Consider the following 15,862-nt stretch of genomic DNA (forward strand, 5'->3'; position numbering starts at 1 on the left):
GAGAGGAAAGACAAAAAGTGCGACTGTGTGTACAAACGACGTCGCTCGAACAGTCATCAGGAATTTCCGGACGATCGCTTCGTTCCGAGCCACTGCCATTTGATGAGCAATCTCGAGGTAGTTAGTATTCGCCTGCGGAACGAACCGATCGAAGAAAACGACTTAGCGATGCGCGAACTACTTTTTTGCTTCCATCTCACTGCCACTACCACTTCGGACGACTGAATGATCAAAGGTCAAAGGTAGAATATCGAGAGAAGACAAGAAGTATAGATAGCGATGCCTCGTTGCGTCTTGAAAACAAAAACAAAAAAAGAAGAAAAGCCTAAAGAACGGACGTGGAGTGGGGTCAGGGCGTAGTTACTAGTTGACTTGTGAAGTTGCTTGCGCGTACGAAAAAGGCGATATAAGAGATAAGAATCAATTTTTCCTTCATCATTTGTCCCACAGGAGACCTCTACTACATATGCTTAAGCTTCTTCGTTTCCGCGACATCTGGATTAAGATGCGAGTTCAATCAATCGGCTCCCCTTGCCTCTCTCCCTCCTTCCCGCGCCCCTCGTAATAATAAACCCGCATCGCGAATCGTCGCAGTGGCGTAACGTGTGTCGTCGAGTCATCGATTATATATATACATACATATATATATATATATATATATATATATATATATTATATATATAAATATATTATATATGTAAAAAAAATATATATACGTAAAATAACCCGTCGATACGATAACGATAATCTCGAAATCTCTAAGGCCGTCGCGATGGTGGTGCCCATATTTACTTATCTTAATCCAGAGCCGCATCACTGTGACGCGATGCACATACTACTCTATCACTTGTACATAATGTTAGAGAGGAGAGAACAAAAAACAAATCGAAGATTATATTTTTTCTATCGATCCAAAAACGTGGTGACCTATCAACATCGTGCATCCGGGATTATTTAAGCGTAACTTCGTGCCCTTTGTACCGATCACTTCGCGGACGAATTGTTTCGCCGATGAATCGTACGTTTCTTTTCCCCCACCCCCTTCCTCCTTTTTCTTTTTAATTCAGAGTGTTACTTGGATATCACCATACCCCAAGTGGCCCTTACGTTCGTGCCGTATCTCTACATTTTAGTCGGTGCAACTTCGAGCGATGCGTTTTTCGAAGTATATCTCTCTTTATTGTAAGTTACAACTGAGCATGATACTGACCAATCGCCTGAACGTAGCTTCAGACCACCACTCTCTCTTTTCCCAAAATGTCTAGAAGAATAAAAAGAAAAAAAAAAAATTGCGGCGAGTGTTTTAAGGATATTATAAATAAAAGGATTATGATTGTGAATATCTCTTGTGTTATGTTAATGTGATTAAAAGAGACAAAAACATTGTAAAGAATTAAATAAAGCATACATTTTACATTTACCGGCGTGTGATTTTTGGGGCCGTCGGCCATGGCCCGTCGGCGGACCCGAGTTGGGGAAACAAAAAGGAAAAAAGAAAAATAGAACAGAGGATATTGCGAATTGTTTTACACATAGTTTTATTTATTATATAAACTATTGTAAAAGTTACAATTGTACATTAAAAAGTCATAGTGGGTGAGTGACGATACCTACTGAGTGATACATGAATATCGCGATCTTTAGCCTGGAATCGAATGGGAGCTTACATCGTGCGACCCCCGTGCAATACAAAAGTTCTTTCACGTTAAAGTATAATTAATACTCGACTGGAATTTAAGATATGCACTTATGTACTAATGAATACTTCAAGCCGGATGTCAAATGTAAACTAGAGATACACTGTACATTACAAAATGCATCGTCGCGGCTGTTATTACGAAAGTCCGCGAGTCTCGACAAATTGTCCGTTCATTCATTTACCTTATAATAAAGATCTTTTCTCGATAAAAAGGTAGTATTCAATTATACCGGCGTCCGAGAAGAAAAGGAGGAAACACAAATCCCGATTGTACGTGACGTGACGTGATGCGACGTGCGCGATATACCGCAACGCAAAAGCAACGTAGGAGAGAACGCTAAAAATGCATTTCGATAACCGCAAACCTGCGTCGTTATGTTAAAATGCCGAGCAGTTGCATCTTTATGCTCAATCCTACGAACGATCGTACGCGTTCCCACCACCTCTTCAGTCAGCCTCCGCTTGTACTTTTGCATCTCGATACGTAGCCGGAATTCCGCTTCATCCGAAACGTTATCATTGCACACTTTGCTTCGATGCAGTTTTAACACTATTTTTCCCTCGGTGCAGTTCAACACGCTGGAATCGACGGATTCCGATACTCGGAATTCATTTTGGTTCATTCTGAAAACTTGAGCTCTCTCTCTCTCTCTCTCTCTCTCTCTCTCGTCGGCTTCCATCGACTGCTTCGAGAGTTGCATCGTGGAAAAGAAAGTGTTCGGACCAGTTTGAAACAGAGCATACGGCCGCGTTTTACATTTAACAGCAAATTGCTCGCGATTGCCTCCGATGTACGTGGACGTAGAAAAAATGGCCCTGAGTGGCAAGTTAGATTAATGCAGCACCCGGTCTCCTGCCTCGCAACTCCCTCGCTGTGAAGCTTACGGTTGCGAGTGCTCTAGCTTGTACACGTCGTGATATGCGTTGCGAATCAGTGCGTATGGGAAGCAGCTTTCTAGCAAGTCCATCGTCAGGAACGGGGACTCCTGGACTATCTGGTCGAGCAGTAGGTAGACGGATTCTCGGTTTCGGGTCGCTTCCTTGTCCGCTTCCTGGCCTAATCTCAGCAAGCTCGAGGAAGCCAAGGCCAGAAATTCCTTCATTCTATCTTCTATGTCGTTCTGCCCGCAAATCGTGAACAATGCCCCGAATATGTTGTTTATGGCGGTGGCCATGCAGTGTATGTTGTTGGAGTGGCCCTCGAGCGACGCACGGTAGAACGAGCTCTCATTCCGAGCCAATTTCGGAATGGAGACCGCCACAAAGACCATCAACAGGCACACTAACAAATGCTCGTCTTCCTCAGGCTCGCCCTTCTGGTTTCGTAAGGCGGTCGTCAAGGTGGGGTCGACCTTGCAGGTCAAGCCTGCGGCCGAAGTCATCTCGGAGACGACGCGCATCGGGTCGCCGGAAGGCAGATGATGTCTAAAGTCCAATATGGAGCTCAATAAGAACGGAATACGTTCCTCCAGCACGTCGACCAACGCGGATTGTGCCAATTGCCGAAAGCTCAGGATCACGCCTATTATGGTAACTCGCTGAAGAACATTGTCCACATGTTGCAGCCTCTTGAATTGCTCCTTCATCACCTCCGGTTTGTCGAAGTTCGTTCTCAGAGCGACCAGCACGTCCCGGTTGCCCGTCACCAACTTCTTCAACTGTTGCACCTGACTGGCGATGTGCCACATCAAATTTTCGTTCAACATCTTCATGCCGTACGGCCCTATCAATTCCGCCAATGCCCTCAGCTCGTTAATGTCGGAGAACTCCTCGGCGTTAAAGGGGATGGCACCTTCCACCGACAGGCTGACAAACGCCCTTTGATTCGCCGAGTAGCAGATATTGCCGGCGCTGACTCGCCTCAGCAAGACGTCCGAGTACCATTGAGTATAGAGCGCGGCTATGGTCTTGTCGCCGTGACTGTCCAGCTCTTGAGTCTGCTGCAGCAGGGCATTGTTGAAGACGCGCGTGATATCTATGTGCACGTAATTCTCGATGGTCTGAAGGACGTTCATGTAAGATCTAACGCTGACGAACAGCTCCGACGGCTTGGCTATCTCGCTGGTGTCCGGATTGTACATGACCATCCCCACGAGAGCTCTAGCGAATCGCGACTCCAGATGTTGATGCAGATACTCCCTCGGCGCGAAAGTGTACTCCCAGACGTTGATGGTAGGACAGTAATTGATCGCGTAACACAACTCGGTGAGAGCCATATGCAGCTTATCCATCGTCGTTAATTCTTCCCGGGTCTTCCTGAAGCTCTCTATGCCGGGCTTATGAATCTCGTACATGTTCTTCTTGTTCTTGTCTTTCTTCTTGCGATTGACAACTTGCGATATCAGTAGAGCGCAGTGTTTCGGTAAGAGCTTGTCGCTCATGTTGCACTGCTCGTCGCAAATGGTCGTGATGATATTCTTGGCCTCCTTAGCCATCTCGTCCAAGAACATGTTGACAACGGAGAGACTCCTCTCGCGAATATGATGACGTTCCTCCGGACAGAGCTCGTGGGTGCAGCTCTGGAAGTGGCTGCATATGAGCGGGAAAGCGACGATGTACCGATTCTGAGCGGGAAACTCGAGACACATGTGAAATTGATCCTCAAAGATCTTGCTGTAGAAGCAGAAAATGGACAAGTCGGACGTTTCGACTAGCATCTCATCCAAATTGTCGACCATTTTCGTATGGAAGATCACCGTGTCCATGAAGGAAGCTAATTCTCTGTTGTCAGCCAAATTCATATTGCCTTTCGCGATAGACATATAAGCCTGCAGCCTGAACCAATCCAGTCGAAAGGCACGGAAATCAAACAATTCATTCTCCTCAACTTGCTTCACCGTGAGACTAGCTATAGTTGAACACATATCACTAAGAATAGCTCCCTCGTCCTCGGGGCAGACCGGAAGATTCTGTATCATTTGATGTAGAGCAGGGGCGTCGAATCCCGCGAGGAACTGGACGTAATACCTTTGGAGCACCTGAGAATACTTTTTTACTAAAGCTCTTAATTCTTCGCAGTGGAAGAGTAATTCCGGCAACTGTCGGTCCACCAAGTCCTCACCACCTCGTCCTTTGCCTTTGCCTTGGGTAGGAGGATTGTCCCCATGTCTTAGTAGCCATAATACCTCATCTCTCGCATGAGAGAGACCCATTAAGACCAGCAGTGCTTTCGGTCCCAAGAGGCCAGGCTGGTCAGTAAGAATTAAACCTAATTCTTTCAAGGCAGTTCTCAGGAATTTCCTCCGTTCTCTGTGCCTATAGCCAGCTTTTTGTACCGCTTGATTGTAACATTCCTTCACTTCCGACACTCTTTTACTGTATCCTTTCATACTTTCAAAAAATGTCTGAATGTATTGATGTATGTAAATTACCTCATCTCTAAACAGCGCCAATACCCAGCCAGATTCTAAAGCAGTGATCCACAGTTTGTTCGGTTGTTCTTGACTTAAGAATGTGTGACAAAGCGTGAACCCAAGAATTACCCATCTTTCGATTCTATCCAAGCTGAGTGTTTCACAAGACATGGTCTCCGTTGCCGCTGCTTTAAGTATTTGGCCAGGGGAACCAACAAGGCTCAACTTTTGATCGGCTCTCCATGTGTCAGCAGTCAAGTTTCTACCAGGATATATCGGCCACAAGGAAATTAGAGCATTTTTCAACAACTTGGAATGCGGCACAAATTCTTCTGAGAGTTTCTTCAGTGGAGCATCGTAATCCATAATCATTTGACCTAAGCGAGGAAAACTAGGATCTGACTGACTATGCACCATCTCGTGAGCTGCATTGAAGAGCCCTAGCACCGCTTTACGATCTTCGACTCGTGACAGGAGGACCATTAAACTGATGTATGTTACTACAAGGTCCAGATATCCTTTGGTCAAGTCAAAGTTGATTGTAATATCCATGTGAACACCACAAGCATCCATAGTAGTCAGCAGCTCACACACATTGTCCTTAAAATCCAGAAGATCAACAAATGTATAGTAGTACAATGACAGGGACTTGATGATCTCGTTACGAATGTTAGTAATAGTCTGCAGACCCTTAATATCAATGTTAGGGAACTTCCTGACAATTGCCTTGATGGAGGACTCCAGTGCCTTGTCAGACAGGAAGGCAGGCTTTGACTTGGCATCGCCACAGGCCTTCTTTATATTGTAAATACGTGTGAGCATACCGATGCCTCTGTCATTCAAAATGGTCAGCTTCTCAGCCAACTTTTGCTGACTTGGCACGATAGGTCGAGCCATAATTATGTCGTTTAAATCACCACTCACGCAATTAACGCATTGCTCGTTCAATTGTTTTGTTTAAATGACAGTGGTCATGACAGTGGTCACTCTTGACCCCACCCCTGGGGATAATTTATCTCACCGGATGCGACGAGTATTGCTTGTGATTTCCTGCAAGAAAAAAACGATACCTACTTTGAGTGTTCTTACGACATTCTTCGCTTTTCATTTCACTATTCGCGTACTCACCTGTCGTCGGGGTTACATATTGGACGCAAATCAACGGCACAATAATACGACAGACCGAGTTAGCTGTACCTGTGCTCGGCCACGGTGCACACCGTCCTAAGGGCGCCGCTATCAGCGTCACAGTGCTGCCATCGTGGTAGCTAGACATGAGTAATCGTGGGTGAGACAGGCGCGCGTATAAAATCTGTAAAGTAAGAACAATATTAAAATTATCTCTGTTTTAAAATGTCACGGGCGAAATATCTCTCGTAAAATGATGAAACTTTTGTTTCGTTGAATCGAATAATGCATAAACTTCTATTAGTTTCTCGATTTTGTATTCGTTTATACGTGCGACTATTATTTCTGCAAAAATGCGACAATTGCAAAAATACGATCAGGCTGTTTTTTTGTCGTTACACTCTCTGCACTTAATTATCTTAATTACATTCATTTTCGTTTGCTCTCTTTTCAAGGCTCAATCGCATATTTGCTTCCTTTTAGAGTATGAAAGTGTACTTCGAGAAAGTGTACTAGTTTTTCAAAGAACAATGTAATAGCAGAGACTGATCTGCTTTGATGTTTATTTGCATTTTTTTTTGCATTTAAGGCTTCACGCTGTTTTCAACCGCATAAATGTGTGTACAAAATTAAAAATCGTTCAAATAACCTCATTGTAAAGTGCACACTTTCACCGCTATTCGTTTGTTTCTGTCAATCTTTCGAGAACTCAATCGCGATGTTTTCAGTTTGGATCGTCAGTTGAGGAATGGATCATGGCGTGCCGACACGCAATCGGCGATCCTTCCGTATTTTCGCGAGATTTTGACTTGCTGAAGGCGAGTCTCGGCCGTGATTTAACGGTCGGGAGCGCCGAAAGTAAGTCTCGTGCGTTTGGCGTGACAAAATATCATGCCACCGAAAGGAAATATCGCGAAACGAATTGTCGGGAGTGTCGAGTGAAGTGAAATTGGATGAGTGAAGTGGAAGTGAAATGAAAAGAAGAGAAAAGTGAAAAAAGGGGAAGTAAAAAGGTGAAAAGAGGAAGGGAAGTGTGAACAAAAAAGTGAAGCGAAGTGAAAATGTTGATCCGTGATCGTGGAAGCTCAGAATAGGATAGCTGCCCTTGTTGCTCATCGGAGGAGCCTTGGATTACACGTGGATTACGGTCATCAGGAATGCCTGGAAGGACTGACAGGAAGGTGAGTTTCGTGAATATTTCGTGTCAAAGTATCATCCAGTAATCTAATCAGGAGTATCGAGATTAGTCAGGTAGTACATCTCAGCCGTTGACGGTTACAATTCAAAATTATTGAATTACTCAGCTGTGGATACGTCGGTAAATATCAAGCGCCACCTACCAGAAGAATATCACATCTGGCTTTTGAACGGTGGTAACTTACCAACAATTCTTCTCGCGTAGTTGTCTCATGAGGAAAATATATTCCTTGCAAATTTCGTATAAATTTACATGTTGTTGAGTTCTTATTTATTATTTTAAGCGTTAAATATTATTTGAGGAAGATATAGCGGGTCATTTAAAAAATTCACACATAAAGTAAAATTACGCAAGATGAAATAATTGCAAAGTAGTGATGCTTTCGGAGTAAGAAGAATTAAGGCCATCACACACAAATGAACGTAAGCAGTAAGACGTAAGCAATAAAGAAACTGACCAATCACAATAAATTATTCTCGTAAGTTTAAAAATGGCGTCTTTAAATTTCGATTGTGATTGGTCGATTTGCTTACCGCTTACGTCTTACTGCTTAAGTGCGTTTGTGTGTGCATGGCCTTTACGGGTGGGTCGACAATTGAAAAATATATTTTGCAAAAGTCATTTATTTTACGATGAATGCATATAATGCAATTGCATTCAGGGGATTCTGTTGACAACAAATAGGAGGGAAAAACGAGAGACAGGTATGTAATTTATTAAAAGTCTAATACCGTATCATTCACAAGTTTACTGCATATAAACAGACAGAAGAGGCAGAAAAAGTATCGGTGAGGAAAATTACCTTAATGCTCGTAACGGTATAAAGTTGTAAGCACGACACAAACATTATAAGCTGCGCCCTGCAACGCTGCGGCTTTTAAAGTCGAAAGGTAGAGACCACCTCTTTGCTACGTTCGCGGAAATGACTGATGGCCCCAACTCGTGTACATAACTTAATATTTGCCCGCAATATATCATTCGCTCGTGCCATAGAATACTTTGCGGATAGTATCGGCGAACGTAACTCGGGACTGATATCCGTCATACATCAGGGAAACAGCGCGTAGCCGCGGTGTCAGGCAAAAAGCCCCGGTATATCCAGATATATGATAATGAATATAATCCTTCGATATCTTATCTTTTATGAGTGTTATTCGTTTATGAGCACTTTTGGATGCCGTTCAATTCTCGTCTCGCCTCTTCCTCCCACGTCCGAGCGCGGCCGAGCCCTCTCCTCGACGGCGACGCGGGCCCTCGTTGGCTCGGTTTTACTACTTTCCCATTTTTCATTAGCACAATCAAACCGGCCGTACGCGGAGAAACAATGGCTTCTTGCCGGTCTTCGGCGTGGGCGTTTCTCCGCGGGGAAAAAAGCGTATAGATTATCGACCGATAGAGGGGCTTGGCCGCTGTGTTTGCCCTCTCGTTCGCTTTTCTCCAACGAGTCGAGAGAAAAGGGGGGAGAGAGCAACACAGAGAGAGAGAGAGAGAGAGAGAGAGAGACTGGCTAATTCTCTCTCTCTCTCTCTCTCTCTCTCTCTCTCTCTCTCTCTCTCTCTCAGATCGCAGCGAGCGCGAATCGCTTCTGTTGACTGCGAGTCCGTAATTGTTTCCTGCTCGGAGGAGGCCAGGTGGAATGACTAACGACCAATTTCCTTCGGCAGGCGAGTCATTCCCCGGTATGATCGATCCGATTATCGCTCGGCGTGCTCGTCCTCGCAATTTCGAGCAGCGTACATCACGGTTCCCTTGGGTCTTCGCAAATCGTCCTCTCGCAGATCGCCGACGAATCCGTACATCCTTGGAAAAATGTTCGCGGATATTACACGAGGTTTCTCACGGAGCTTCGAATAGAGGATCGGAATCCTCTCCGGTTAAAACGCCGGTAGTGATTGTTTGCTTCGTGCCGGACAATGTTAGGCTTGCAAATTTGGTTGTTATGAGATTCTTCACGGCAAGGGTAGAGCAAGATCCACATTTATTTGCCGTCTTCTTGCGCATACTTGTACTTGATGTTCGCACCGTATGATACTTACTACTGTTTTTACTATAACTGTTTGAACTGTAATTAGACAGCCGAGACATTAGACGCAGTGCTCGCTTTACGTCGCAAACTGATTGAGTCGCCTCGGCCGAATAAGATGACGATTAGGGAAAGAGGGGGGCAATTTTATACCGTGGGTAGAATTAACCGGCTACCTGCGGCGACCATCTCATAAATGTGAGAACAGAGTCGTACAATGTTGTCGTATCCGAGAAAATTTATCCATGCTTCTGCATCGGCCATAACTCGCAACTACGAAGATGTCCAACAGCGGCGTTTCCTAACGACGTATCGGGGGCGAAGGAGGCAGGCAATGGAGGCGGCTTTAATTATCTCGCGGCCTCCTAACGTGCAATTAATTCCGAATGCGGTTTAGTTTAGCGAACGAAGAGCAAACAATGTATTACCCTCTAGGCCGTCTAAACGTAGGTGGTTACCACCGCGGAATCGAGGCTGGAGGGGACGGCGGCAATGGGGGTAGGTTAGGCCACTTTACGCAAATAGCATGGATCCTGCAGATAGCGCATACTTCCCGTAACGCTACCGCCGTATATACCCCTCCCTCCCTCCCTCCTGCCGCATTTACCCATCTTTCCCGCCTCCCGCCGCAGCCGCCCTTCGCCGCGTTCTCCACCCTATCGTCGTACCCTATTGCTCCCGAACGCGAGGTTAATGCTCTGTGAATTTGTGATTGCCTCTAAAGCAAACCGGCGGGTTTTAGCGGAAGCCTACTCGCGGCGACTCCGAGGGACTCTCTGCTCGATTTTCGACTTTCTGTTCTGTTACGACAGCGCGCGACTCTCGCGACGTCGTCGTCCGGAACTCGCGCGCGTGCAAAGCTCATTATTCATCCCCGCTCTCTCTCTCTCTCGCTCTCTCTCTCTCTCTCCCCCCCCCCCTCTCTCTCTCTCGCTCTCTCTCTCTCTCCCCCCCCCTCTCTCTCTCTCTCTCTCTCTCTCTCTCTCTCCAGCGACGTAACCGGGAACTGATTAGGATCGGAAGAAAAAGCGCGCGCGTCGTTGTTCCCCCGGCTGAATAAATTATCGGGGAGACGCGATATCGCGCGTCTACCCGCGCGTACAGCTCGTCGTATAAGATTGTGTGCACGCGCGAGCGCGTTTCCGCGGGATATCGAGTTTTTGTGGCGCGACTTCGCGCGCCTTCCCCGCGATCATCGGAGCTCATTCGCACGATGGCGAGAGATCGGATCTCGCTATCGCGCTGCTCCACACGTGGGGCAAAAATTCGATTCGTCGCTCGTGTGAGTGGGTTTTTCCCCGAAACCGGGGCGAGCACTCGAAGGTAGTAGCTCTGCGGTGGGAGGGAGCCAGATGTAATTAACCCTGCCAGTATATTACAAATCAATAGCCTACGTGTATATTGGACGTAGACTATTATGTATCACCCCCCCGAGCGATATATAACGTGTCGGCAATCAAGATTGAAAGCGTTGCGCATAACATAGTTTGTGTATGTATGTGTGTGTGTGTACATATATATGTATACACACAAATATGTTTATTATATACACATATCGAGAAATCAAAATGTCTTTCTCTATGATAATATCTATAATATTTCGACCTGCGTGTGTTAATAATCAGAGCGATAATCAATTTCGCACGGAGTGCGACAGAGTTTATATACGCCGAATGGCAAGCGCGAATAGCGCGGGGAAAGCGCAGCGAGAAATCTCGGAGGTCTCTATTAAAAACTCGAGTCTATTTCTTACGATTATCTCGATGACTCTGGCGAAAGGCAGTATATAAAAATGAAATAACTCGATATTAATGAATTATCCCACCAAGTTTTGCTTAATGAAACAGCGCTTTTTAATTGGACTTTCTTCGTTTTTCCGGAGGAATGAAAGTGCAGCCCCTTGCAACAGTCTCCCTCCCGACCGGAAGCAATGGGTGAAATCAGTCGTCTAGCGCGAGCGATCGAAAGGGAGAAAACTATGAGACGACGAGAGAGTCGACGGGGAGAGAGAGGGAGAGAGAGGGAGAGAAGGGGGGGAGAGAGAGAGAGAGTGCAGAAAGGGCGAAGGGGAACGGAGAGAGGAGTAGTTCGCGCGAAGCGAATGACTGTGATTCGTCCAATTATCGGTTGGCACCAAAAGTGCTGGGTCTGGCTCGCCTGCCAAATGGGAAATAGCCGGCGAACTGCAGAGGCAAGCTATAGCCGGCTATGGACCTACAGACTCTGCGCGCGGACTGTATGGATCCCCCCCGCCCCCCCCTTCCTCCTTCTCCCAAGCTCCCTTGCCGCTCCCTTCCATCTACCCCCGCCCCCCTCTGATCCCTCTCGGCATGATATGGACTTCCATGGTACGGAAGCTGCCGGACGATGTAAACGGCAATCGCCGAAAGATAATTTCGCCCCGTAGGATTCGGCGATTTTCTGCCGGGATGACTTCGTGAGAGCTCGCCGCGCAAGCGGAAACCCGAAGGAATTGTAAAAATCCAATCGGAATTAGGACGTCGCGCGCGGGCTATCGGTTTCTCAAATTGCGTTCGGATATTCGTAACGCGGCGAAATGGCGGTTACTAAAAAATCGAGAAGCCATATCGATAATCGATAACGTAAAGCTAATCAATCCCAGCCGGCTCGATATAGACCTTACTACTCGTCACAAACGTGAACGTAGATGATAACAGGTCGGTGGTGGTGTGCGGCACCTAATTCGTAAGAAGATCAGCCGCGCGGATCGTAACGATGTCAAAATAGAACGGTTTAATATTTCACGCGAATGAGCACTCTCGGAGCAAAAATTGAATGCTGATCCGACAGTCCTAACGACTGAGGGGAGATAATCGGGGTTTTAATTTCCGACTTAATTATTCATGAATTAAACCGCATACACTGACGTTTTCCACCTATTTGAAATACATAATTCGTGAAAGCGGCGCTTTAAATTTTAAATATTGTCAAGCTAAACCTGGCCGTTTTACCATTTTAATTTTGTATTCATAACATAACGTCATATAACGTGTGTTGTATCGACCTAGCCGCGTTAATATTCAACGGGTATCGTAGAAAATATCGCCATGGGAGATAGATGAGCGGGAGGGGAAGGAGGGGAAGAGTAAAGTGACAGAGAGAGAGAGAGGGAGAGAGAGAGAGAGAGAGAGAGAGAGAGAGAGAGAGAAGGAGAGAGAGGCAGTGTAGTCTTCGACTCGTGTGCTCGCAAAATCGCGAGGAGCCAGATTTCACCAGTCAATCGTCCATTCCTTCTTTCGTTGCGCGTTCACGCTCGGCTTAGCGCGCCCCGAGACTGGTAAATGACGTCATTAACGAGAGCTAAAGTGCTGACGCGTCGAGACTAACCCCAACCTTTGACCCACAATTTACCCCCGTCCAGTTTCTCCGCCCTGCGAGATCGATGCGTCGATTTCCGATGCCCCGTACCGCCGCCGTAAAGTTGGATAGAACCTTGCCGAGCATTCTGCGCGGCGAACGGGTCAAAGGGACCTCGATCGCATAATATATCTCCATCCCCGGATAAGTACGCGTTTTATCAACCTCACGTATCTCAGTCTTCATACCCTGTACAAAAACAGTTAATATATCGGGAATGGCGGTGCCTGAGCCCTGGTGCCTGACATTAACGCGCCGAATATATCGAGAGGGGAGGGGTGGTGGGAAAAAATTGCGCCGAGCGGAAAGTATTTACGAGCTTATGCTAATGTTGAGATCTCTGGCGTGGCAATATCGGGAATATATTTCGGGCGTATATCACGCGCCGTTCTTTATGCTAATCCATCAATTTGGTCGCGATAGATATCACGATTTCAGTCCTGTGTGTGGAACACACTGCGAGTTATCGTGATTCGCTCGTCGTATATCTATCACGCGTCACTTCTGTTTTCTTCCGTTTCCCTTTCATTCTACCTTTTTTCTGTTGTTTTTTCACATCGAGAATCGCGAGCCATTTCGACTCCCGCGATTTTTGAGCACGACGATCGTGAATCTTTCACCGATACTCGCAGCCATCGCCACCGCGTCGGAAATGCGCGAAAAGCCGCCGCGCTGCGATGCGAAAGAGCGAAAAGGGCGGGCAAGGGCCGGCCGGGCGGATTAAAACGACTTGAACAAAAGACCGACGGAGAGAATGCGATACACACACACACACACACACACACAGAGGAACTCGGCCGGTGCGCACGCGCGCAGCTGCCGCGTCCCTAATCAGCGTATTCATACGTGAGAATCTTCATAAGTAAGTCTCTTCGCGTATACGTATATAATTACATATTCCGTTACACAGGTGCGCGCGCGCAACAGGATGAGTTCGTTAGAATTTCATACGCTTCGAAAGATTCCCCGGGATTATACGCGAATTCGATGTTGGCGCGCGCGCGCGCGCGCATACTCTGCGGCGATGTGTGCTGGTGCACGCCCGGGCGGATCTCGCAGCGGGCGAGCGCGAGAGCGGAGGGAAATTACGTCCTGAATTATAAATACCGACAAGGCAGATTAAGGGAAACGGATTATACGCTCGCTACGTGTAGTCGTGGTTCTCCTTACTTTGCGCGATCTTTCATTTCGTGCCGCATGGCTGAGCGGCAGTTCCGATTCGCCGCGAATGAATGGCCCGGCGCGTATTCCGACTTTGCACGCTCCCGAGCACGCGAGCGCGTTCACGTTCGCGTGCTCGAGACGTGAATCCCCCCCGTGCGGTCGAACGTCCTCGGATTCGTGCTGCGCGCCGCGTAATGAGTCTTTAAACGCGCGCACAATGACTTGTCATTTTCAAAAGACCACCGGCGGAAGTTCCTTTTTCCGGGGGACAAAAAAGAAAGACGGTGAGAGGGGCCGCGCGCGCGCGCGCGCGCGATTCTGTATAATTTAACAACGGGTCCGATATGATCCCGCGCGCTGCGCGCGAAACGTTCGCCGGTCCTGCACAGATACTGGGAATAGTAATTGGTGAGGTAGGTATGCAGATACGCGCCACATGTATTCTGGATGCGACGGCCTGGGCAGGGCGGGCAGGGCGGCCGGGGCGAGAGTGCGCGAGGGAGGGAGGGAGGGAGGGCGCGGGAGAGCCGCACTAATATACTCACACGTGTTAGCGATCGTGTCCCCAGGATTTGATTGTCCGTGTTGCCTGGAGAATTATCGAGCCCGCTGGATTCCGCCGCGGCATTTGCAAGCGGAAGTGCGCGCTACGTTTCAGAAACATCGCCGCTCGCTCGCTCGCGCGCAAGCGTGTCGATGACCAGCAGGATGCGCCGTGTGTGATTGCTTCCCAGTTGCCAAGTTACATACACGTTAACTATAAAAGGAGACTGCGCACAGCTGGTTATGACGGGGCGTATCGAAGTGGCCGGTTATGATTGTCGATTCGTTACGCGCTGTGCGTTACACACAGCCGATATCTGGGAGGTAGCTCTCGATATATTGCCTCTCGCCGGCAATGGACGACAAAACGTTTCGCGATAACCTCGCCGCGCGCGCGTTCAGCATCGTGTTTTCAGCCGGCGCGAGATCGTTTAAGCGCCGACGCGACGGTGTAATGTTCGCCGATTGAGATCGCAGAAGCTCCGCAAGGCGAAAGGAGAAGACGAAACGTAAAAGCGCGCGCGGGGTCTTATATATCGTGGGTCGTGCGGAATTTATACGCCACGTCGTAAGCAACGTGAACTCGCGCGGCGCGGCGCGGCGCGGCGGCGGGTTCTCTCAGAGCCTGGTCAGACAAGACGGTCTAAGTAAAACGTCGTCGATCATAGCGGCGCCGTCTCCGGCATTAAAGTCCGCTGGCCACGTTGGGAGTCGTATTCGGTTTTACGAATGGCGCTCGTGATCGCGCGGCGCGGCCTGCCTCGCCAGTAAAAATACTTTTAAGGAAATGAAATTGATATAAAAGACGGATTGTAATGGAAGGCACACTATAAAACACCCGCCGCACCCCTCCGTCCGCGCCCATGATGCGCGCAACGTACGCGCCTCTCTCTCTCTCTCTCTCTCTCTCTCTCTCTCTCAACCGCTGCCGCCGGCGGCGGGTAGTTGTTGGCGCGGTATCGCTTGTTGCCGTGCCGGACGTGTTCACGATATCACTCTCATAAATGTACATGCATGGAACTTTGTACCCGCGCGAATAGATTGCGATCTACCTAATAGGAAACTTTTCTCGTTAATCTTAGAAGGTAAGTTAATTTTCCGCCTGTAAAGCCTGTAAACACACGCTTCATCGATAAGAGCGTATCGATATTCATTTATACACGGGAATGTATTTCACGGGAGAAACGCGCTGCATTTTACGAAATACGCGATCGGAATATGCTCTCAACGGAGGACAACTCGCGCGAACGTGGATGTGTTACAAGTTGGACGCACAATTACGCTCGATCAAATGAACGGGTCCTCTCTATTGAGTTACGTCACACGTTCATATCAGCATATCTCTTTCTACGCACCGAGCACACACACGCACGTAT

General features: G+C 47.7%; 1 protein-coding gene across 1 annotated transcript; it reads right to left on the reverse strand.

Annotated features, from left to right (window-relative positions):
- Nucleotides 1-1,454: 1,454 nt before the first annotated feature.
- On the reverse strand, nucleotides 1,455-14,767 carry Hem (Nck associated protein 1 Hem). The gene is made up of 3 exons (XM_011154869.3): nucleotides 14,489-14,767; nucleotides 6,181-6,364; nucleotides 1,455-6,102 (listed from the first exon to the last, which is right to left on the reverse strand). Exon 3 carries the CDS (start codon nucleotides 5,947-5,949, stop codon nucleotides 2,581-2,583), a length of 3,369 nt encoding a protein of 1,122 aa, XP_011153171.1. The 5' UTR covers nucleotides 5,950-6,102; nucleotides 6,181-6,364; nucleotides 14,489-14,767; the 3' UTR covers nucleotides 1,455-2,580.
- Nucleotides 14,768-15,862: the final 1,095 nt, after the last annotated feature.

Source organism: Harpegnathos saltator, unplaced genomic scaffold (assembly GCF_003227715.2).
Source record: "Harpegnathos saltator strain DR-91 unplaced genomic scaffold, Hsal_v8.6 scaffold171, whole genome shotgun sequence".
NCBI classification, from domain to species: domain Eukaryota; kingdom Metazoa; phylum Arthropoda; class Insecta; order Hymenoptera; family Formicidae; genus Harpegnathos; species Harpegnathos saltator.